The sequence below is a fragment of the Haematobia irritans genome, chromosome 5, assembly GCF_050003625.1.
Source record: "Haematobia irritans isolate KBUSLIRL chromosome 5, ASM5000362v1, whole genome shotgun sequence".
Taxonomy (NCBI): Eukaryota; Metazoa; Arthropoda; class Insecta; order Diptera; family Muscidae; genus Haematobia; species Haematobia irritans.
Genome location: NC_134401.1, coordinates 162284424 through 162309797, shown reverse-complemented (window position 1 = coordinate 162309797; position 25374 = coordinate 162284424). Strand labels below are relative to the sequence as shown.

Genomic DNA, 25374 nt, shown 5'->3' with positions numbered 1-25374 from the left:
TGCACAAATTTTCTATAGAAATACAATTTTGACAAAATTTTCTATAGAAATAAAATTTTCCAAAAATTTTCTATAGAAATTTTCTATAGAAATAAAATTTTCCGAAAATTTTCTATAGAAATAAAATTTTCCGAAAATTTTCTATAAAAATAAAATGTTCCGAAAATTTTCTAGAGAAATAAAATTTTTACAAAATTTTCTATAGAAATAAAAATTTTACAAAATTTTCTATAGAAATAAAATTTTCCGAAAATTTTCTATAGAAATAAAATTTTCCGAAAATTTTCTATAAAAATAAAATGTTCCGAAAATTTTCTATAGAAATAAAATTTTAACAAAATTTTCTATAGAAATAAAATAAAATAAAATTTTGACAAAATTTTGTGTAGAAATAAAATATTAACAAAATTTTCTATAGAAATAAAATTTTCCGAAAATTTTCTATAGAAATAAAATTTTCCGAAAATGTTCTATAGAAATAAAATTTTCCGAAAATTTACTATAGAAATAAAATTTTCCGAAAATTTTCTATAAAAATAAAATTATCCGAAAATTTTCTATAGAAATAAAATTTTCCGAAAATTTTCTATAGAAATGAAATTTTGACAAAATTTTCTATAGAAATAAAAATTTCCGAAAATTTTCTATAAAAATAAAATGTTCCGAAAATTTTCTATAGAAATAAAATTTTTACAAAATTTTCTATAGAAATAACAATTTTTACAAAATTTTCTATAGAAATAAAATTTTAACAAAATTTTCTATAGAAATAAAATAAAATAAAATAAAATAAAATAAAATTTTGATAAAATTTTGTGTAGAAATAAAATATTAACAAAATTTTCTATAGAAATAAAATTTTCGCAAAATTTTCTATAGAAATAAAATTTTCCGAAAATTTTCTATAGAAATACAAATTTCCGAAAATTTTCTATAGAAACAAAATTTTCCGAAAATTTTCTATAGAAATAAAATTTTGACAAAATTTTCTAAAGAAATAAAATTTCGATAGAAATGAAATTTTGACAACAATTTTCTATAGAAATAAATGTTGACAAAATTTACTATAGAAATAATATTTTCACAAAATTTTCTATAGAAAAATATTTTGACAAAATTTGCTATAGAAACAAAATTTTGACATTTTCTATAAAAATGAAATTTCAACAAAATCTTTTATGGAAATAGTATTTTGCAAAATAAGATTTTTTTTTTTGTATTTTGGTTAAATTATCTCAAAATTTTGGTAGATTATTTTTGGCTTGAGTGGCAACCGTGCTTTCGTATCCAATGCTGTGGGAATTGAACAACCTAACCAACACTTCTCTCTCGCACAAAATGTTAAACACTCACTTTTCAACAAAAAAAACAACAAAAAGAAAATGAATGGTGATGGTAGAAAAGCAGTACCACCACCAGTACCATCGTTGATGCCGTCCATTGCTATTGCGGCAATAGCTAAAAATCACAAAGAGCCCAGAGATGAAGAAAAGAAGTGCCGACATACTAAATGAGGAGTTTAAGAGAAGAAGCACTGGGACACCAGTAAAAGTCACACCAACAGATAGGCAGATAATACCTCGGTAATGGGTAGTAGATGGCTAAAGCGGTGATATATGCGATAGTTGGCAGGAAGGACGACGGAAACAAGTGGAGTATACAGCATTATGGGGAAAGGGGGGTCATATACACAACCGCACACTCACTCATACACACACACACACTCCCATTATGACCTTCTCAAGTCAACTAAGCAACCATGGAACAATTGTTCACATTAAGTGTTTACGTTGTGTATAGACCCTAAGTTCAACCTGCAGGCACTGGAGAGATACTGGAGATGGAGAGTTGCTGTTGTTGCTCCGGCTGTCATACTTAAGAATATCTTCTTGCTAGCAACAAAACATCAGGGAATTGCAGCACAACAGCAACTGCAATGCCCAATCAAATGCCATTAGCACAAAACAACCTAGCACTTTTGGGCCATCATCAGTGAAACCTAGTGGACGGAGCTAGAGAAGCCAGGGGAAAAAAGTGAATGAAATTGTGAGTTAACCAGTGTGTGACTGGTAAATGGAAGAATAAAACTAAGAAAATTGGCCCCATTTTAGAAATTATTAAGACAGTGGTTTTTGAAGACATAGAGGATAGGCAAGGCGATTTAGCTATTGTTACAAACCCAACTGAGACAGTTGAGACAGTTGTGAAAATATTATTTCTGTAGCAAATTTTGTCAACATTTTATTTCTATAGAAAATTTTTGGAAATTTTCATTTCTATAGAAAATTTTGTCAAAATTTTATTTCTATAGAAAATTTTGTTAAAATTTTATTTCTATAGAAAATTTTGTCAAAATTTTATTTATATAGAAAATTTTGTCAAAATTTTATTTCTATAGAAAATTTTGTCAAAACTTTATTTCTATAGCAAATTTTGTCAAAATTTTATTTCTATAGAAAATTTTGTCAAAATTTTATTTCTATAGCAAATTTTGTGAAAATTTTATTTCTATAAAAAATTTTACAAAATTTTATTTCTATAGAAATTTTTGTCAAAATGTTTTTTCTATTGAATATTTTCTCAAAATTTTATATCTATAAAAAGTTTTGTAAAATTTTTTTTTCTATTGAATATTTTCTCAAAATTTTATTTCTACAGAAAATTTTGTCCAAATTTTAGTGCTATAGAAAATTTTGTCAAAATTTTAGTTCTATAGAAAATTTTGTCAAATTTTTATTTCTATAGAAAATTTTGTCAAAATTTTATTTCTATAGAAAATTTTGTCAAAATTTTATTTCTATAGAAAATTTTGTCAAAATTTTATTTCTATAGAAAACTTTGTCAAAATTTTATTTCTATAGAAAATTTTGTCAAAATTTTATTTCTATAAAAATTTTTGTCAAAATGTTATTTCTATAGAAAATTTTATCAAAATTTTAATTCTATAGAAAATTTTCTGAAAATTTTATTTCTATAGAAAATTTTGTCAAAATTTTATATCTATAGAAAACTTTATCAAAATTTTATTTTACAGAAAATTTTCTCAAAATTTTATTTCTATAGATATTTTCGTCAAAATGTTTTTTCTATTGAATATTTTCTCAAAATTTTATATCTATAGAAAATTTTGTCAAAGATTTTTTCTATTGAAAAATTATTTCCATAGAAAATTTGGTCAAAATTTTATTTCTATTGAAAATTTTCTTAAAATTGTATTTCTATAGAAAATTTATTCAAACTTGTATTTCTATAGCAAATGTTGTCAAAGTTTTATTTCTATAGCAAAATCTTATTTCTATAGAAGATTTTGTTAAAATTTTATTTTTATAAAAAAATTTCGCAAAATTTTATTTCTTTAGATAATTTTGTCAAAATTTTATTTCTATACAAAATTTTGTCAAAATTTTATTTCTATAGAAAATGTTGTCAAAATTTTATTTCTATCGAAAATTTTATAAAAATTTTATTTCTTAGAAAATTTTGTCAAAATTGTATTTCTATAGAAACCTTTGTCAAAATGTTATTTCTATAGAATATTTTGTCAAAATTTTATTTCTATAGAAAATTTTGTCACAATTTTATTTCTATAGAAAATCTTGTCAAAATTTTATTTCTATAGAAAATTTTGTCAAAATTTTATTTCTCTAGAATATTTTCTCAAAATTTTATATCTATAGAAAACTTTCTCAAAATTTTATTTCTACAGAAAATTTTCTCAAAATTTTATTTCTATAGAAATTTTTGTCAAAATTTTATTTCTATAGAAAATTTTGTCAAAATGTTATTTCTATAGAAAATTGTATCAAAATTTTATTTCTATAAAAATTTTGCCAAAATTTTATTTCAAAAGGAAATTTTGTCAAAATTTTATTTCTATAGAAATGTTGTCATAATTTTATTTTTATAGAAAAATTTGTCGATATTTTATTTCTATAAAAAGTTTTGCCAAAATTTTATTTCTAAAGAAAATTTTCTCAAAATTTTATTTATATAGAAAAGTTTTGTCAAAGTTTTATCTATAGAAAATTTTGTCAAAAATTTATTTCTATAGAAAATTTTGTCAAAAATTTATTTCTATAGAAAATTTTGTGAAAAAATTGTGAAATTTTTTTTTCTATAGAAAATTTTGTCAAAATTTGATTTCTATAGAACATTTTGTCAAAATTTTATTTCTATAGAAAATTTTGTCAACATTTTATTTTTATAGAAAATTTTGTCAAAATGTTATTTCTTTAGAAAATATTGTCAAAATTTTATTTTTATAGAAAATTTTGCCAAAATTTTATTTCTATAGAAAATTTTGCCAAAAATTTTATTTCTATAGAAATCTACACAAAGTTTTGTCAAAATTTTATTTCTATACTAAATTTTGTCAAAATTTTGTTTCTATAGAAAATTTTCTCCAAATGTTATTTGTATAGAAAATTTTATCAACATTTTATTTCTATAGAAAATTTTGTCAACATTTTATTTTAATTAATTTGGTTGCATCGTCTTAAAAGTCTTCAAAAATTTCCATTAGCTATTAAGTTTTTAAGCCTTTAATGCAAGTCAAATAGAAAAGACTATAAAAATATTTCCCTTATAAATTTCTTACCCCAAATTTTAAAATGTTATTTGTGTATTACTAACAAAATAGTATTGTTGCAATAAACAAATTGAATTCTACACTCCCTTAGAAGCCAGTGTATCTCACACAACTGGGCATAATGGCCACACCATCTAAATACTCGCATGAGTCCAAATAACAGCAGAGAGCCACAGCAGTAGCTGTAGAAATAGCAATAAAGGCCACAGAATCAGGACAATCTTAATGTCAGGACTTCACTAAGTTTGTCGGCCGGTTCGTCTGTCCAACAATGTGAATTGTCCCTCCGTACGTACGTAGGCCTGTCAGTTAGTGGGCTTTTTTCTAATAATGTGGTAACTATAGTGGCCATAAATGGAGGAACAACATTTGCAAAAAGAAAAAAAAAACAAAACTTTAAACTAAAATACAAAGGGAAACAACGACAAGACAACTAAGTTTTAGTAAAACTTTTTTCGCTTTTCAAAAAATAAAAAATTAAACAAAAATGTAACAAAACCGCTTTTACACAAAACTAAACGGAAATATATAGAGAAAAACTGCTATTAAATACTCTGTTCAAAAATGAACTTTTTCGTTATGTCCGGTATTTCGTTTTTTTTTTTGTAAAAGCACTACAAACAACGGCCCTTTCTGCCGCCCCAGCATCCATTCATACTCCAATAACAAGAATTATGGTATGGGATTACGTTTCATTTATTTATTTTTTTTCTAAAATTTTCCATCTATAAAAAAAGGCTCTTATTGCCCCACAAAAGCTTTGAGCAGCTATTGTTAGGGTGTGTGTTTTGTGCGTTTGAATGGCAACAAGACCTATGCTTGTTGAAATATTGCAAAATTCAGTAACACACAAAGAAAAAAAAAACTAAATAAAATTTTGAGTGCAACAAAAAATAAAGAGAAATTTTTATAACAAAACAACAAAAAACGAAAAAAAAAACTTACATGAAGCATTCGCCTGGATGCCATGGAACTCCAAACTATATTTGAGATGACTGCTACCAAAGTTTGACCAGTACTTGGCTATGCACACTTCAAGTATGTTGTTTTCCTGCAAAAGCGACAAAAGGATGAAAGAATATTCGGAGATATAAGAAAAAGTTAAGGACATGACAACAACAGCTATAACAATGCAAGACAAAACAAAGAATCAAAAAAATATTTTTTTCTTTTCATATTTCTCAAGTTTATTTAAAGAACTATTATGTGCATTTGGACATTTCCCCATTATTTTAGTCATTTTCACATTTAGTTTTCGATTTGTATGCAGGACATATTCCCCAGGACATTGTCATACACATTTGATTGGCCATATATTAAGGTGGCTGAGGGATTAAGTTCAATTAAATAGTTTATAAAACTAAAACAAAATAAATTATAATTTTACTCACGCACACTCACGACGGAAAAATCTTACTCACGCGCATTCACGCACGATATTGTTTGGTAGGACTCACGCTCTTTCACACTCACGAAAAGAAAATTTGTACGAGATCGTTATTAAACTCTTAACGTCCCAGGTGTTACTAAAATTGTAAATGAATTCATCTCGCAAGCGTTTTATGTCCGGGCGAGGGATTTTTTTCGTGAGCATATTATTCCAAAATTCGTTAATCACGCACACTCACGAATAAATTATATCGTGGCTCACGCCCATGCACGACTTTTGGTTTGTTAATCACGCTCACACACCCACTCACGCCGTTGCTATCAGCGTGACTCTCGACTCACGCGTGAGTTACGAAATTTTTCGTCAAAATTTTATTTCTATAGAAAATTTTGCCAAACTGTTATTTCTATAGAAAATTTTGTAAAAATTTTATTTCTATAGAAAATTTTGTCAAAATTTTATTTCTATAGAAAATTTTGTCAAAATTTTATTTCTATAGAAAATTCTCGCAAAATTTTCTTTCTATAGAAAATTTTGTCAAAATTTTATTTCCATAGAAAATTTTGTCAAAATTTTATTTCTATAGAAAATTTTGTCAAAATTTTATTTCTATAGAAAATTTTGTCAAAATTTTATTTCTATAGAAAATTTTGTCAAAATTTTATTTCTATAGAAAACTTTGTCAAAATTTTATTTCTATAAAAAAATTTTTTCAAAATTTTATTTCTATAGAAAATGTTGTCAAAATTTTTTCAAAATTTTATTTCCATATAAATTTTATTTCTATATAAAATTTTGTCAAAATTTTATTTCTATAGAAAATTTTGTCAAAATTTTATTTCTATAGAAAATTTTGTCAAAATTTTATTTCTATAGAAAATTTTGTCAAAATTTTATTTCTATAGAAAATTCTCGCAAAATTTGTTTTGTCAAAAATTTATTTTCATAGAAAATTTTGTCAAAATTTTATTTCCACAGAAAATTTTATCAAAATTTTATTTCTATAAAAAATTTTGTCAAAATTTTATTTCTCTAGAAAATTTTGTCAAAACTTTATTTCTCTAGAAAATTTTGTCAAAATTTTATTTCTATGGAAAATTTTCGGAAAAATTATATTTCTATAGAAAATTCTGTTAAAATTTTTTTTCTATAGAAAATTTTATCAAAATTTTATTTCTATAGAAAATCTTGTCAAAATTTTTTTTCTATAGAAAATTTTGTCAAAATTTTATTTCTATAGAAAATTTTATCATAATTTTATTTCTATAGAAAATTTTGTCAAATTGTTCTTTCCATAGAAAATTTTGTCAAAATTTTATTTCTATAGAAAATTTTGTCAAAATTTTATTTTCATAGAAAATTTTGTCAAAATTTTATTTTCATAGAAAATTTTGTCAAAACTTTATTTCTCTAGAAAATTTTGTCAAAATTTTATTTTCATAGAAAATTTTGTCAAAATTTTATTTTCATAGAAAATTTTGTCAAAATTTTATTTCTATGGAAAATTTGCGCAAAAATTTCATTTCTATAGAAAATTTTGTCAAAATTTTATTTCTATAGAAAATTTTGTCTAAATTTTATTTCTATAGAAAATCTCGCAAAATTTGTTTTGTCAAAAATTTATTTTCATAGAAAATTTTGTCAAAAGTTTATTTCCACAGAAAATTTTATCAAAATTTTATTTCTATAGAAAATTTTGTCAAAATTTTATTTCTACAGAAAATTTTGTCAAAATTTTATTTCTATGGAAAATTTTCGCAAAATTTTATTTCTATAGAAAATTCTGTTAAAATTTTTTTTCTATAGAAAATTTTGTCAAAATTTTATTTCTATAGAAAATTTTGTCAAAATTTTATTTCTATAGAAAATTTTGTCAAAATTTTATTTCTATAGAAAATTCTCGCAAAATTTGTTTTCTATAGAAAATTTTGTCAAAATTTTACTTCCATAGAAAATTTTGTCAAAATTTTATTTCCATAGAAAATTTTGTCAAAATTTTACTTCCATAGAAAATTTTGTCAAAATTTTATTTCCATAGAAAATTTTGTCAAAATTTTATTTCTATAGAAAATTTTGTCAACATTTTATTTTTATAGAAAATTTTGTCAAAATTTTATTTCTATAGAAAATTTGGTCAAAATTTTATTTCTATAGAAAATTTTGTCAAAATTTTATTTCTATCGAATATTTTGTCAAAATTTTATTTCTATAGAAAATTTTGTTAAAATTTTATTTGTATAGAAAATTTTGTCAAAATTTTATTTCTATAGAAAATTCTCGCAAAATTTGTTTTCTATAGAAAATTTTGTCAAAATTTTACTTCCATAGAAAATTTTGTCATAATTTTATTTCTATAGAAAATTTTGTCAAAATTTTATTTCTATAGAAAATTTGGTCAAAATTTTATTTCTATAGAAAATTGGGTCAAAATTTTATTTCTATAGATAATTTTGTCAACAATTTTATTTCTATAGACAATTTTGTCAAAATTTTATTTCTATAGAAAATTTTATCACAATTTTATTTCTATAGAAAATTTTATCACAATTTTATTTCTATAGAAAATTTTGTCAACATTTTATTTCTATAGAAAATTTTGTCAAAATTTTATTTCTATAGAAAATTTTGTCAAAACTTTATTTTCGTAGAAAATTTTGTCAAAATTTTATCTCTATAGAAAATTTTGTCAAAATTTTATTTCTATAGAAAATTTTGTCAAAATTTTATTTCCACAGAAAATTTTATCAAAATTTTATTTCTATTTTCGTTATTTATAAATTCGTTATTTACAAATACGTAATATATGTTGAATTGTCATATGTTTTAAAATAAACCGAAAATTTTCCCTAGCAACACTGCTTTAGTAGTTGGTAGGGCCAACCTTACTCTACAAAATGCCCCAGGATCAAAAGTCCAGCGGATTGAGCTGCCGAGATTTTGATGGTCCTTGTGTGATACAAATGAAGGGAGGAATCTCCTTTTTATGTTATTCTCGGTTGACGTGTGCTCAGTGAAATAGTGCCTAGTACTGTTTGGTTAGGTTAGGTGGCAGCCCAATGTATCAGGCTCACTTAGACTATTCAGTCCATTGTGATACCACATTGGTGAACTTCTCTCTTATCACTGAGTGCTGCCCGATTCTATGTTAACCTCAATGGAAAGGGTCCTCCTGTTTATAGCCGAGTCCGAACGGCGTTCCACATTGCAGTGAAACCACTTTAAGAAGCTTTGAAGCACTCAGAAATGTCACCAGCATTACTGAGGTGGGATAGTCCACCGCTGAAAAACTTTTTGGTGTACGGTCGAAGCAGGAATCGAACTCACGACCTTGTGTATACAAGACGGGCATGCTAACCATTGCACTACGGTGGCTCCCAGTCCACAGTTGGAATGTCCATGGTCTGCCCAGGACTACATTACTGCCTTTAGGACATTTTCCCTATAATATACGGATTTTATTTTTACCCCACAATCGATGAATACGAGCAGGGAGCGACCTTCGGCCGGCCCAAACCATTACCACTGGCGGTGCTTGAGTTTTGGTGGCCAATCGAAGATGTAAATTTTCAGCTGACCTCTCTGACAAGTAAACCCGAACATTTTGTTTGTTCACAAAGTGCAAAATTTGAATTGTTTCTCATCGTAGAAAATCCAATTACGCAAATTTCGCATCCCCTTTCGAATCTTTTCTGGTGCTGCAATTGTTTTTGAAAGCGAAACTTATACATTACAAACATTCTACTTTGTCTTTGTGCCAAAATATCCATTTCGGTCGATGTCTCATAAAAATATCCAATAAAAAGCAGCTCGAAATTTTTAAATTGTAAAAAAACGTGATTTTTCGATTTTTTTAAGTCGTCGTGGGAAGTTGTGAGGTTGACTTTACTAAGTATTTTAATGAGTTCGTAAAGTTGACTTTTCCAAATTTTGAAAAGTCGAAAGGTTAAAAAGTTGAAAAGTTGAGTTTTTGATATTATTTACATAATTACATAAAAAATTACAAAAGTCGTGCTTCTAGAATTAAGCAAAAATTTTCTTCCTGGTGTGTTCACTTTTTTTTTTTCAAAGTATAACCCAAATTATTACAACTATTAATAACCACCTTAGTTTTTATATATTTATCAACCATAGGAGTGTGTGTGCATCTTGGAAATTTCCTTGTGGGTCATAATAATGTGTGTATCCATGACCTCATGAATATCCGGTGCATACCTCAAGAAGACATGCATGTTTGTCACATAATACATGTGGTCATTACAATTTAAAATAATAACAACCAGTACTCTCTCTCTCTCTCTCTCTCTCTCTCTAAACTAGAATTATACGTGCATTACAAACTAGAACACTGACCAACATTTGAATATGGATAGAAATTGCAAATCAAATCAACAAAAGTCACGCGATTGCTCATGCTAATTTGACATTTAGTGATTGTTGTTGACGTTTCTTAGGATAAGCTTCGAGGGTTGCCTTTCACTTAACGGGCTTGGGCAATCCTAGAGTGTTCAAAAGGGCAGTCACCCGGTACGAGCCTCGAAGATTTGTTGGCTTCACCAGGACAACCTTCCCTACTATCCAAATGTCTTGGATTGTAAAAATTATAAATTGGACACCTTTCTCCCCTTTATATGCAAACCTTCTGACCCAATTAGCTTTGATAATCTTCTTTGCTTATAGGGTACTCTTCGATCTGAGGGTAAGTGACCAAAAATTCGAGTGGAGCTAGTCATATAGTCTGCAATTTGATGTACGGCCATCATCCTACGATGTTCGTTCCTTTCGATTGGACTCTGTGAAGTCCCGAACTGTCGCCCACAACCGTATGAATCCCAGACCCGATTCTTGTATTTTCTTACACAACATGTCTCATATGCGCATGTGGTGACAAGCTGATTGATCTGATTTGCAAGTTTTTGGAACCTAGGAAAGGTGATGATTTTCCTTCGGACATCCATTCCTCTTATGTGTCAACTTTGCTTCAAGGGCAAGTCCAGACAAATGTAAGGGGATCTGACCAGTCGGAATGCACCTTTTCCATGCTCTTGTCTGGACATATCTGAAGATTTTTTCCTCCTGCAGAGGTTGGAGAAAGCAGTGGCGGGGCTCGTAAAATCATTCTCAGTAACCAAGGTAACCAAGGCACTGGATTAATTTTACCGACGCTCACTTTTCCTAGGATTTTATTTCGTTATATCCAAGGAACTTCGCAAGAGGGTATTATTCCAGTTGGGTGCTTCTGGATGTCGGGTATCTGGCCAGCTGGAAGCCATCTTTCCCATGCTCTTTCCTGGACACGTCTGAAGATTATTCCTCATGCAGAGGGTGGCGCTAGCAGTGGGGTGCTCGTAAAATTATTCTCCGTATCCAAGGTAAGCAGCTCTCGAGGGATGTAATTTTATTATATCCGAGGAGCTTCAGGGCATTAACCCATTCGGGCGGTCCTGGAAGTTTGTGACAGTTTTTCTCTCCGTAAAAGCTATATCTTCAACAATAACCTTTCTTGCGAACCCATTGCAGTTCCATGGGAGGACCTTAAGGCAACCCAATTGGAGTGTAGCCTGTTCACATGGAGAAGAGAATTTCAGGATCATCTAGAGAAACCAGTCCTACTGAAGGGTTAATACTCGACTCGAAAATTTCCCAATTTCCTCATTAGTGTGTCGTGTAGTGTGTCCGTATCCAAGGTAAGTAGCTCTCGAGGGATGTAATTTTATTATATCCGAGGAGCTTCAGGGCATTAGGCCGTTCAGGCGGTTCTGGAAGTCTGTGTCATTTTTGTCTCGTAAAATCTGGGTCTTCAACAATAACCTTCTTTGCGCAAACATTGCAGTTCCATGGGGGATTATAAGACAACCCAATTGGAGTATAGCCTCTCCACATGGAGAACAGAATTTCAGGATCATATAGGGAAACCAATCCTACTGAAGGGTTAATACTCGACTCGAAAATTCCCCAACTTCGTCGTTAGTGTGTCGTGTAGTGTGTCCGTATCCAAGGTAAGTAGCTCTCGAGGGATGTAATTTTGTTATATCCGAGGAGCTTCAGGGCATTAGGCCGTTCAGGCGGTTCTGGAAGTCTGTGTCATTTTTGTCTCGTAAAATCTGGGTCTTCAACAATAACCTTCCTTGCGCAAACATTGCAGTTCCATGGGGAGATCTTAAGACAACCCAATTGTTCACATGGAGAACAGAATTTCAGGATCATCTAGGGACACCAGTCCTGCTGAAGGGTTCATACTCGACTCGAAAATTCCCCAACTTCCTCATTAGTGTGTCGTGTAGTGTGTTTTTAGTCTAAAGGAGCCACCGTGGTGCAATGGTTAGCATGCCCGCCTTGCATACACAGGGTCGTGGGTTTAATCCCAGTTTCGACCAAACACAAAATAGTTTGTGGATTATCCCAGCTCAGCAATGATGGTGACATTTCTGAATGTTTGCCGGCGAGAGTGCTGATTTTTTCGCCTGTCAGGCATGAAGTTGGATCTTGACGTGATCGACGCGTGGTCGTTCAAAACACTGTGAACCTCAATAGCGCAGACTCGAAGAATTCCTTAATTCCCACGTTTAAGTGCGTTGACATTCGAGTGTTTGAATACTAGGTTCACCGACTTATTCTCTCCGACGTAGGGGATCTGTATGAATTCTAGATTCGGCGTGGTCGTTCGAAACACGGTGAACCCCAATAGCGCAGACCGAAGAATTCCTTAATTCCCACGTTTTAGTGCGATGACATTCGAGTGTTTGAATACTAGGTTCACCGACTTATTCTCTCCGACGTAGGGGATCTGTATGAATTCTAGGTTCGGCGGAGCTTTCTCTACCGAATCTTATTTTTCTTATATACCAGCTTTGATGGCTCCAAGGGAAAATTCGCACAGATGTAAGCGATCTGGCCGGCGAGAATGCAGATTTTTCGCCTGTCAGGCCTGAAGTTGGTTCTTGATGTGATTGACGCGTGGTCGTTCGAAACACTGTGAACCTCAATAGCGCAGACTCGAGAATTCCTTAATCCCCACGTTTAAGTGCGATGACATTCGAGTGTTTGAATACTAGGTTCGCCGACTTATTCTCTCCGACCTAGGGGATCTACATGAAGTCTAGATCATGAAGTTGGTTCTTGATCTGATCGACGCGTGGTCGTTCAAAACACTGTGAACCTCAATAGCGTAGACTCGAAGAATTCCTTAATTCTCACGTTTAAGTGCGATGACATTCGAGTGTTTGAATACTAGGTTCGCCGACTTATCCTCTCCAACGTAGCGGATCTGTATGAATTCTAGATTCGGCGGAGCTTTCTCTCCTGAACCTTATTTTTCTTATATGCCAGTTTTGATGGCTCCAAGGGAAAATTCGCACAGATGTAAGCGATCTGGCTGGCGAGAATGCAGATTTTTTTTGCCAGTCAGGCCTGAAGTTGGTTCTTGATGTGATCGAAACACTGTGAACCTCATTGGCACAGACTCGAAGAATTCCTTAATTCCCACGTTTAAGTGCGTTGACATTCGACTGTTTGAATACTAGGTTCGCCGACTTATTCTCTCCGACGTAGGGGATCTGTATGAATTCTAGGTTCGGCGGAGCTTTCTCTGCGAATCTTATTTTTCTTATACGCCAGCTTTGATGGCTCCAAGGGAAAATTCGCACAGATATAAGCGATCTGGCTGGGGAGAATGCAGATCTTTTTTTGCCAGTCAGGCAAACTTGTCCTTCGTAAGCGAGGTAAATAGCTCATCATTAACGTGATCGATCAAAATAATATCTGGTGAGGCTGAAGTGAGGTCCTAGTAGAAGCTTTCCAACGCTTGGTCTGCACAATATATTCTTCTCTTTATTTGCATCCTAGCACTGAAAATTAACTACCATGTAAGGTATTGACGCAAAGATGGACGTTATCCTGTTTTTTTTTTCTTTTGTTTTGTTTTGAAGATGTTATAAGATCTCAATCATATCAGTTATCTCCTGAAGTTATACGTCTGGATTATTGGCGTGAGTCGGTATTTTACCAAGTGGCGGTCGTTAAAAACGATATTACTCCATCGGTGTTCCTTGCTATGTCCTATCTGAGAACAAACCAGCTGAACGTTCTGGAGAGACCATTCCTACTGGAGACTTCAGTCTCCCGGAGTATCTATATATCTTTTCATCACCGTGAAATCTATGGCCTCGGGAGCCACCGTGGTGCAATGGTTAGCATGCCCGCCTTGCATACACAAGGTCGTGGGTTCGATTCCTGCTTCGACCGAACATCAAAAAGTTTTTCAGCGGTGGATTATCCCACCTCAGTAATGCTGGTGACATATCTGAGGGTTTCAAAGCTTCTCTAAGTGGTTTTGAATGCAATTTGGAACGTCGTTCGGACTCGGCTATAAAAAGAAGGTCCCTTGTCATTGAGCTTAACATGGAATCGGGCAGCACTCAGTGATAAGAGAGAAGTTCACCAATGTGGTATCACAATGGACTGAATATTCTAAGTGAGCCTGATACATCGGGCTGACACCTAACCTAACCTAACCTATGACCTCTGTAATCTGTCTAAAGCAAACTCCTCGTCTCCTAGCATGGAAGGGTTACTTAATTGTATCGAACGATAGATCTTGATTAGACTTGACACCACAACTTCGCAAATTCTGAATTTCATTCAATGGCGCCGGAAAAGGTCCTAACAGGTTAGTCGGCGTTGCATGTCCAGGAAGTAAAAAATTTCAAAAATAGGATAAATGAGTTCAATTTAATTTATTCAATGCCAGTCGATCCCATACACTCCAATCTAACTCTGCTCAACGAAAAGCATCAATCAGATTGAACTCAGTTCAATCAATGCAATTGGATTAAATTAATAAACATTTTTGCCTTCATAAAATTTATATTTCCATGATTTTTTTTTGCCGGTAAAAAATATCTCGCAGATTCACGGAAAAAATCCCATATCCTTGAAATTGGATTTTGTAACATTTTCCCCTTTCCACATTCAAACATTTAGCACTGTAACCCATATCTGGATGACTTTAAGGATCCACAAAGCAACAGACAGACGACTTTAGCAATAAAATTGCTCCAAGTGCTTAGTCTTCGTCTTCTCAACAATACGTGCACAGCACAAATATTCTCAAAACGAGCAGTACATGCTAAGTAAGTAACCCTCCGAAAAATGGGGAAACAAAACCTAAGACCAGACCAGCCATCCAAAGCAATCGAGAAGAAGAAATTGCCTGAGAAATATAAATGTTGTTCCAAGATAAATGTAAACATGCCAGCTTATGAAGGATAATAAAAATGGGATGTATGGATGAACATTGGTACAAAACATCACAACGTGTGTAGTGGCCTCCACTGCCTCCTCTGCTATAGCACTCCTCTTTTTTTTCTGCTTTTTGGCTTTTCCCATAAAATTTTCATAACATTGAGTGGACGCACAGAGAGAGAGATGATACCCCATGACGAGGATAATCTTTTGCCTGAATATGACTGACAAGCTGCACTTGAACTTTTACCAGAATTTTTGCAATACTCAATTTTTCTACTTAGTTTTTTTTTTTTTTGTTTTTTGATAAACCTCAAGTCCAGAGAATACAAAAAAATGAAAGGCTTCCAATTCCAAAGGCTTAAGATTATAATACACAATGTTATTGAACTGGCAGCGAAACAGCAAGGCATAACCAACCATTCAGACAAACACTGGCCAATGATGGGTCAGACGAATGATGTCCATATAAATTGACAGGGATTTGACTTAAGTTCTTGAAGGGTGTTCCAAGGATGCTTGGTTCAGCATAGTTAAGTGCATGAAAATCTGCTTATATTACATTACAAAATGAATTCCTAATCTAGGGAGAGGTATGTTGGATTTCAGTTCTCGCTTTTGGTTGGCTATCATGGCCCAACAAAACAATTTCCAATATAGTCCATGTTTTCAGGATAATATCGAAATTTCATAGGATTTTCCATGGTCATTGTTGTGGCATGGCAGCATTTTGGTATGGGATTGCTGGTGGATGTTTGTAATGGGATTTTTTTCTTTTTGTTTTTGATGCTCTCTGTTGTTCTATGGAATTTCTTTGGTTTTCATGATTGGCTTTCTGTTTGTCTGCCTGACTGGTCGGCTATTGAATTTTATACGAGAAATGATTATCACATTCAATTCTTTTCAGCTATTCTTGATTGGAATGTAATTGGCACTTTTGTTAATTCTATCCAATGGAGAGTTAAATGCAATTTTGATTTTATATTTGCCAATCTTTGGTATCTTTTACGGTTTTTGTGGCAAATCTTCAGCAAGTCAAGTCTTTGGATTTACCACATTTGTATTTTAATATTCCTGAGAGAGAAAGATACTAGGAAACAAAGAGTCAATTAAATCCAAGCATCTTATAGGATGCTACAAATGGTAAATGAAATTTGATATCACAAAAAAGTTAAATTTGACAACAAGTAAGAAAGGCAAAAAGATCGGAGGGGGGGAAGGATATATGAATAACCTTCACCATGGAAACTGCGGAAACTTTCTATAGAAATAAAAATTTTTGACTAGAATTTCTTAGAAATAAAATTTTGACAAAATTTTCTATTGAAATAAAAATTTTACAAAATTTATTATAGACATAAAATGTTGAAAAAATTTTCTCTAGAAATAAAAATTTGACAAAATTTATTATAGAAATAAAATTATCACAAAATGTTCTATAGAAATGAAATTTTGACAAAATTCTCTATAGAAATAAAATTTTGACAGAATTTTCTATAGAAATAAAATGTTGACAAAATTTTCTATAGAAATAAAATGTTGACAAAATTTTCTAAGAAATAAAATTTTGACAAAATTTTCTATAGAAATAAAATTTTGACAAAATTTTCTATAGAAATAAAATTTTGACAAAATTTTCTATAGAAATAAAATTTTGACAAAATTTTCTATAGAAATAAAATTTTCACAAAATTTTCTATAGAAATAACATTTTGCGAAGATTGTCTATAGAAATAACATTTTGACAAAATTTTCTATAGAAATAAAATTTTGACAAAATTTTCTATAGAAATGAAATGTTGACAAAATTTTCTATTGAAATAAAAATTTTACAAAATTTATTATAGACATAAAATTTAAAAAAAAAAATCTCTAGAATAAAATTTTGACAAAATTTTTAATAGAAATAAAAATTTGACAAAATTTATTATAGAAATAAAAAGTTGACTAATTTTCTATAAAAGTGAAATGCTGACAAAATTTTGTAGAGAAATAAAATTTTGACAAAATTTTCTATAGAAATAAAATTTTGACAAAATTTTCTATAGAAAACAAATTTTTTTTACGGAAATAAAATTTTGCGAAGATTTTCTATAGAAATAAAATTTTGAAAAAAAAAAACTTTCCATACAAATAAAATTTTGAGAAAATTTTCTATAGACATAAAATGTTGACAAAATTTTCTGTAGATATAAAACTTTGACAAAAATTTTCTATAGAAATAAAATTTTGACAAAAATTTCTACAGAAAAAAATTTTGACAAAATTTTCTATAGAGATAAAATTTTGACAAAATTTTCTATAGAAAAAAGTTTTTGACAAAAATTTCTATAAACATGAAATGGAATGTTGACAAAATTTACTATAGAAATAAAAGTTTGACAAAAATTTCTATAAAAATAAAATTTTGACAAAATTTTCTATAGAAAAAAATTTTCTTTAGAAATGCATTTTTGACAAAATTTTTTATAGAAATGAAGTTTTGACAAAATTTTGCATAGAAATAAAATTTTGACAACATTTTCTACAGAAATAATATTTTGACAAAATTTTCTATAGAAAAAAATGTTAACAAAATTTTCTATAGAAATAAATGTTTGACAAAATTTTCTATAGAAATAAAATTTTGACAATATTTTCTATAGAAATGAATTTTTGACAAAATTTTCTATAGAACTAAAATTTTTCTATAAAAATAAATTTTTGTTAACCTTTTCTAAAGAAATAAAATGTTGAGAAAATTTTCTATAGAAACAAAATTTTGCGAAAATTTTCTAAAGAAATAAAATTTTGACAAAAAAATAGAACTAAAATTTTGACAAAATTTTCTATAGAAATGAATTTTTGACAAAATGTTCTATAGAAATGAAATTTTGACAAAATTTTCTATAAAAATAAAATTTTGTTAACCTTTTCTAAAGAAATAAAATGTTGAGAAAATTTTCTATAGAAATAAAATTTTGCGAAAATTTTCTAAAGAAATAAAATTTTGACAAAATTTTCCATAGAAAAAAATTTTGAAAAAATTTTCTATATGGAATTTCAATGTGGAACGCCGTTCGGACTCGGCTATAAAAAGGTCCCTTGTCTTTGAGCTTAACATGGAATCGGGCAGCACTCAGTGATAAGAGAGAAGTTCACCACTGTGGTATCACAATGGACTGAATAGTCTAAGTGAGCCTGATATCGGGCTGCCACATAACCTAACCTAACCTAACCTTCTATAAAAATAAAATTTTGGCAAAATTTTCTATAGAAATAAAATTTTGACAAAATTTTCTATAGAAATAAAATTTTGACAAAATGTTCTATAGAAATATAGAAATAAAATTTTGACAAAATTTTCTATTGAAATAAAATTTTAACAAAATTTCCTATAGAAATAAAATGTTGATAAAATTTTCTATAGAACTAAAATTTTGATAAAATTTTCTGCAGGACTAAAATTTTGACAAAAATTTTTTGACAAATTTTTGACAAAATTTTCGATAGAACTAAAATTTTGCGAAAATGTTCTATAGAAATAAAATTTTGACAACATTTTCTATAGAAATAAAATTTTGACAAAATTTTCTATAGAAATAAACTTTTGACAAAATTTTCTATAGAAATAAAATTTTGACAAAATTTTCAATAGAAATAAAATTTTGACAAAATTTTTAATAGAAATAAAATTTTGACAACATTTTCTATAGAAATAAAATTTTGACAAAATTTTCTATAGAAATAAAATTTTGACATAATTTTCTATAGAAATAAAATTTTGACAAAATTTTCTATAGAAATAAAATTTTGACAAAATTTTCTATAGAAATAAAATTTTGACAAAATTTTCTATAGAAATAAACTTTTGCCAAATTTTTCTATAGAAATAAAATGACCGCAGGGGTAAAAGTTTTAATTTTATTTTTTATTGTTTTTTTTACTTTTTTATATATTTTCTATTCTTTTTTACAATATTTAATTGTCCAAAATTGAAATTTTGACTTTAAACTGCCAATTATAGTATTTTCCAAGACTAGTTCAAAAGAACTTCATTTTTAAGACTAGTTCAAAAGAAAAAATTGATGGACGATCCTGGGATGTTCTTGAAAAGAAATGTTTATGGAACAATTTATATTTTTGCTTAAACGAGAGATCTCGTTAGCATTGAAAAAATTATTTTTATATTCTACTTAAACTGTGACAAGACCTATAATCATTTGTTTCAAAAGTTCGACGTTAAGTTAACTGATTTATTGAAAGTTTCATTCCCTTCGAGCCCTCATTCCTAAATTCCATTTTTATATTAAATTTTGTCAACAACAAAATTACAATCAATTTGTGGGTCCCTTCCATTTTCTCCAGTTTACTTTAAAATAATTCTCTTAAAAATATATTTCTGTAACCATATACAGAATTACAGATGTGTGCGTTTGTGTGTGACCCCATTTTGTGCACAGGTCTCACTTACAAAGTATCAATACAATATGTGCACGTTTAAATGTCATTTAGTTTCCCTCTTTGGCATTTGTAATTTTATTTCTTTTTCACCTTTTCCAAATGCTTCCAAAATATTTCCCCATTTAGTTGTGCATTCCCAATAAATCTCAAAAACGCTTTACCATCTTACTCTCTCTCTCTCTCGCACACAAACATACTCACAATTCTATTTGCTTCTACTTAAGCTAACACAACATTATTGAAATGTCACAATCAATAAGTGTCCCATCTAAGACCTCACACTACTCATCCTTTAAAGATGAGTGAGGTATGAACGAGTGAATGAGAAATGGGCAAAAAGATAAGAGTCATCGTTGTTTGTTATTTACTCTAATAAATCGTTTAACACTAATTCAAAGCAAATGAAGAAACTACCAAGTTAACTAATTCTGTTTATTTCTTTAGCATTTGAAAATTAAGTTTTCACAAGTTTTTTTTTTTCAAACATTCACATGAACTTTGTTATTCTCTCTTTCTCTCCCTTCACTAGAGCATCGAGGAGAATACTGGGAGCCAAAGCAGCACTTATGGGCCACACAAGCACAAACAGAAGCCATCATCATCATTAAAACCCTTCTGTATTTTATGATGAGTGCCAACTTGCACATAAGGCAAGTGCATGCTCATTCATAGGTGAATATCCATGAGTGTTTGCATGTGTGGATTACGTATGTGGGGGGTGGTGATGAATAAGTGTAGATGAGTGTATGGTGTGCATGCAGGTTAATGCATATACCTGTTTCATGAATATTCCAACACGCACATGCATACACATTAAAAATACACAGCAAGATTAAGCTAACAAAATTGTGTCAATCTGTCAAATTTTTAGTAAAATTTACAAAATTGCTTCATTAACGTAATTTGCATAAGGTCATATATAACTGTCTAAAGGTTTATTTTAAAATTAAGTTCAAGTACATATTTTTAAAATAGATTAAAATTAAAGTTTATATTTAAGTTTGATTTGATTAAATTTAATTATGATTTTATTAAATTTAAAATAATGTTATTTAAATGAAATTTTATTTAGTTTAACTAAAAACTATTTAGTTTAACTAAATTAAATTTAAACATGTAAATGCATTTATCTTAATATAAATTAGAATTTTGTTTAAATTAAATTTAAAATAAAAATAATTAATAATAAATTAGTTAAATGAAACGTCTTAAATTAAATTCAAATTATTTAAATTATAATAAAATAAAATAAAATAAAATAAAATAAATTAATATATCTTAATATGAATTAAAATTGAACTTTAAATTTAAGTTAAATTTAAAATTAAAATAATAACTAATAATAAAATAAATATGGTTTAATAAATTAAACTATCTTAATATGAATTAAAATTAAAGTTTAATTTTAAGTAAAATTTGATTTGACTAAATTTAATTTAAAATAAAATTACTTTATTTATAATTGATTATCTTCGGGCTTTATGGACAAAGAAAATTAAGGAACTTAATCAATTGAGCCATTGAAAAGAAAATACAAATACAAATCTATACACGCCTTCCTTGTTCATAAAGCTCGAAAATAATTAGTTATAAATAAAATTATTTTATTTTAGATTAAATTAAATATTAATTAATTTATTTTGGACTTAAATCGCTTGTTTCGATATCAGTCTAACACGAAAAATAAATTTATTAAAATTAAATTTTATTTTTAATTGTTAAATCTGTACGACCTTATTTTTTTTATTATGGTTACTTTTAGATCTGCTCGGGCACAATGGTCCTATTTAGTTTAACTAACAAATTTAATTTTAACTGAACATAAAATAAAGTTTTTTTAAATTTTTTTATATAAATTTAATTTATTTAATTAATAAATTAATTTTAACTGAAATTTAAAATAAGGGTTTTTCAATTTTTTATATAAATTAAATTTATTTAATTAATAATCAACTAAAAAATTAATTTATACAATTAAGTTTTGTGATTGATTTTTGTTTCAATTAAAATATTTGCTGAAGCAATGAAATTTTTAATTGAATATTTTTTTAAATTCAATTAAAATTTTAAATGGAAAACTGTTGTTGATAGTTTTTTTAATTTCAATTTAAACCTTACGGGCTTTAGATTTCGAGGGATTCGTTTTTGCTTGAGTTGGTTAACCAAACGACCAGAATTTCATTTTTTCAATACACCGTCTCACACTGCTTTCGCTCTTCGTGACAATTTCTCTAAACAAATATTCAACCAATATCGTTCACCACCGCCCGTATTAGTTAGATTTAGCTCCCTGTGATTCAAGGCTATTCCCGAAACTGAACCTACTACTCTGGGGAAGCCATTTAGAGTCGATGGAGAAGGAGCCAAAAACTAAATCGAAGCAGCCTCTGATGGAAAGAGACTAAAGGGTTTGTTTCGAGGGTTGGACAAAATGTTGGCATAAGTGTATTTTATTGCACAGGAAACATGTAACATTTTTGCCGCAAAAATATTATTTTTTCGTCAAACATAACATGCTTGTTGAAATCAGATAGATAATTTACGAGAATATAGCATGGCTGCGACAAACATGTTACATGTTCTCCGTGAAAAAGTAACATGGTGCTCTTGAAACATGATTGGGGTGATCATATAACTTCTATGCGTGATGGAGGGAATTATTTCAAAATGAGATGACACTGATTTACAAACAGGTTCATTTCATTTTTGCCCACATTAAAAAATACCCAAAACAAAGTGATATACGCCCAGTGTTGCCAGTATTAGGGATTTTGCCCCAAATCGGGGATATTTTTTCGTGAATTGGGACGAAATTTCTAAGATGGGGACTTGGGGATTTGGTAATGAATTAACATAAATTTTGGGAAATTTTGTCAACATTTTTTTCTATAGAAAACTTTGTCAAAATTTTATTTCTACAGAAAATTTTGTCAAAATTTTATTTCTATAGAAAATTTTGTCAAAATTTTATTTCTATAGAAAATTTTGTCAAAATTTTATTTCTATAGAAAATTTTGTCAAAATTTTATTTCTATAGAAAATTTTGTCAAAATTTTATTGCTATAGAAAATTTTGTCAACATTTTATATCTATAGAAAATTTTGCCAACATTTTATTTCTATAGAAAATTTTGTCAAAATTTTATTTATACAGAAAATGTTGTCAAATTTTTTTTCTCTAGAATATTTTGTCAAAATTTTATTTCTATAGAAAATTTTGTCAAAATTTTATTTCTATAGAAAACGTTGTCAAAATTTTATTTCTATAGAAAATTTTGTCAATATTTTATTTCTATATAAAATTTTGTCAAAATATTATTTCTATAGAAAATTTTGTCAAAATTTTATTTCTATAGAAAATTTTGTCACAATTTTATTTCTATAGAAAATTTTGTTAAAATTTTATTTCTATGTAGAAAATTTTGTCAAAATTTTATTTCTATAGAAAATTTTGTCAAAATTTTATTTCTATAGAAAGTTTTGTCAAAATTTTATTTCTATAGAAAGTTTTGTCAAAATTTTATTTCTATTGAAAATTTTGTCAAAATTTTATTTCTATAGAAAATTTTGTCAAAATTTTATTTCTATAGAAAATTTTGTCAAAATTTTATTTCCATAGAAAATTTTGTCAAAATTTTATTTCTATAGAAAATGTTGTCAAAATTTTATTTCTATAGAAAATTTTGTCAAAATTTTATTTCTATAGAAATTTTTGTCAAAAATTTATTTCTATAGAAAATTTTGTCAAAATTTTATTTCTATAAAAAATTTTGTCAACATTTTATTTCTATAGAAAATTTTGGCAAAATTTTATTTCTATAGAAAATTTTGTCAAAATTTTATTTCTGTATAGAAATTTTTGTCAAAATTTTATTTCTATAGAAAATTTTGTCAAAATTTTATTTCTCTAGAATATTTTGTCAAAATTTTATTTCTATAGAAAATTTGGTCAAAATTTTATTTCTATAGAAAATTTGGTCAAAATTTTATTTCTATAGAAAATTTTGTCAAAATTTTATTTCTATAGAAAAATTTGTCAAAATTTTATTTCTATAGATAATTTTGTCAAAATTTTATTTCTATAGAAAATTTTGCCAAAATTGTATTTCTATAGAAAATTTTGTCAACATTTTTTTCTATAGAAAATTTAATCAAAATTTTATTTATATAGAAAATTTGGTCAATATTTTATTTCTATAGAAATTTTTCGCAAAATTTTATTTCTATAGAAAATTTTGTCAAAATTTTATTTCTACAGAAAATGTTGTCAAAATTTTATTTCTATAGAAAATTTTGTCAAAATTTTATTTCCATAGAAAATTTTGTCAAAATTTTATTTCTATAGAAAATTTGGTCAAAATTTTATTTTTATAGAAAATTTGGTCAATTTGGTTTATTTCTATAGAAATTTTTCGCAAAATATTATTTCTATAGAAAATTTTGTCAAAATTTTATTTCTATATAAAATTTTGTCAAAATTTTATTTCTATAGAAAATTTTGTCAAAATTTTATTTCTATAGAAAATTTTGTCAAAAATTTATTTCTATAGAAAATTTTCGCAAAATTTTATTTCTATAAAAAATTTTGTCAAAATTTTATTTCTCTAGAATATTTTGTCAAAATTTTAATTCTATAGAAAATTTGGTCAAAATTTTATTTCTATAGAAAATTTTGTAAACATTTTATTTCTATAGAAAAATTTGTCAAAATTTTATTTCTATAGAAAATTTTGTCAAAATTTTATTTCTATAGAAAATTTTGCCAAAATTTTATTTCTATACAAAATTTTGTCAAAATTTTATTTCTATAGAAAATTTTGTCAAAATTTTATTTCTATAGAAAATTTTGTCAAAATTTTATTTCTATAGAAAATATTGTCAAAATTTTATTTCTATAGAACAGTTTGTCAAAATTTTATTTCTATAGAAAATTTTCTCAGAAGTTTATTTCTTTAGAAAATTTATGAAGTACATCGTTGCAAAATCTACTACAACATCAAAAATTCTACCAATCTACTAAACAATAAAAAATCTACCATTTCTAGTAGAATTCTACCAACTTTTGCAACGTGCCTACCACCCAATTTTACCACTTGTATATTTAGAAGTTAATTTTCGTTCATAAATACTAGATGAGCAAAATCTCGTTTTCATATCTCCAGCATTTAGAAGATGATCACCATTCTCTTGTGGCTCGAAATCTTGATATTATTTCAGCTTGCAGGATTTGACAAAATTTAGATTTTTAAATTATTACTGATTTTCTACAGTATAGTCTTTTTCTTTATTTATTTACTTTTTTTTTAATTACACTCTAATTAGAATTAAAATAATTACATTAACATAATTACATTAATTTTTTTTTTTTTGTCTTGTCTACCCCTCAACTTCTTGCTTGCCGATATAAAATTTAAAAAATTTTTTCACATCCGATTATTTCCACTATATTTATTTTTCATTCATAATTCCATATATAGCTTAAATCTCTGTACACATATCTGTACCACTCGCTGTATTCATTAAAATTTTTAAAACTTTTGCGTAAATGAAATATTTGAAATATTTTTAAACTTGACTTCTTGTTAAAATTTTTTACATTCTTCTTTCTTATTCAAGATTTGTTTATATATATCACATTCTCAAATAGGATAAAGTTATGTCGCACAGCATATGCATCTAATTAACCAGGATTTTTCTGAACTTTTAACTCAGTG

The 25374-nt window shown here is 27.8% G+C and overlaps 1 protein-coding gene across 1 annotated transcript in view; it reads right to left on the bottom strand.

Annotated features, from left to right (window-relative positions):
• TppII (Tripeptidyl-peptidase II) overlaps positions 1 to 25374 on the bottom strand; it is a 368289-nt gene that overhangs the window by 275753 nt on the left and 67162 nt on the right. Inside the window, exon 13 of the mRNA XM_075312350.1 lies at positions 5534 to 5639. Within this exon, the coding sequence (XP_075168465.1) occupies positions 5534 to 5639 (106 nt within the window). The remainder of the gene's footprint in view (positions 1 to 5533; positions 5640 to 25374) is intronic.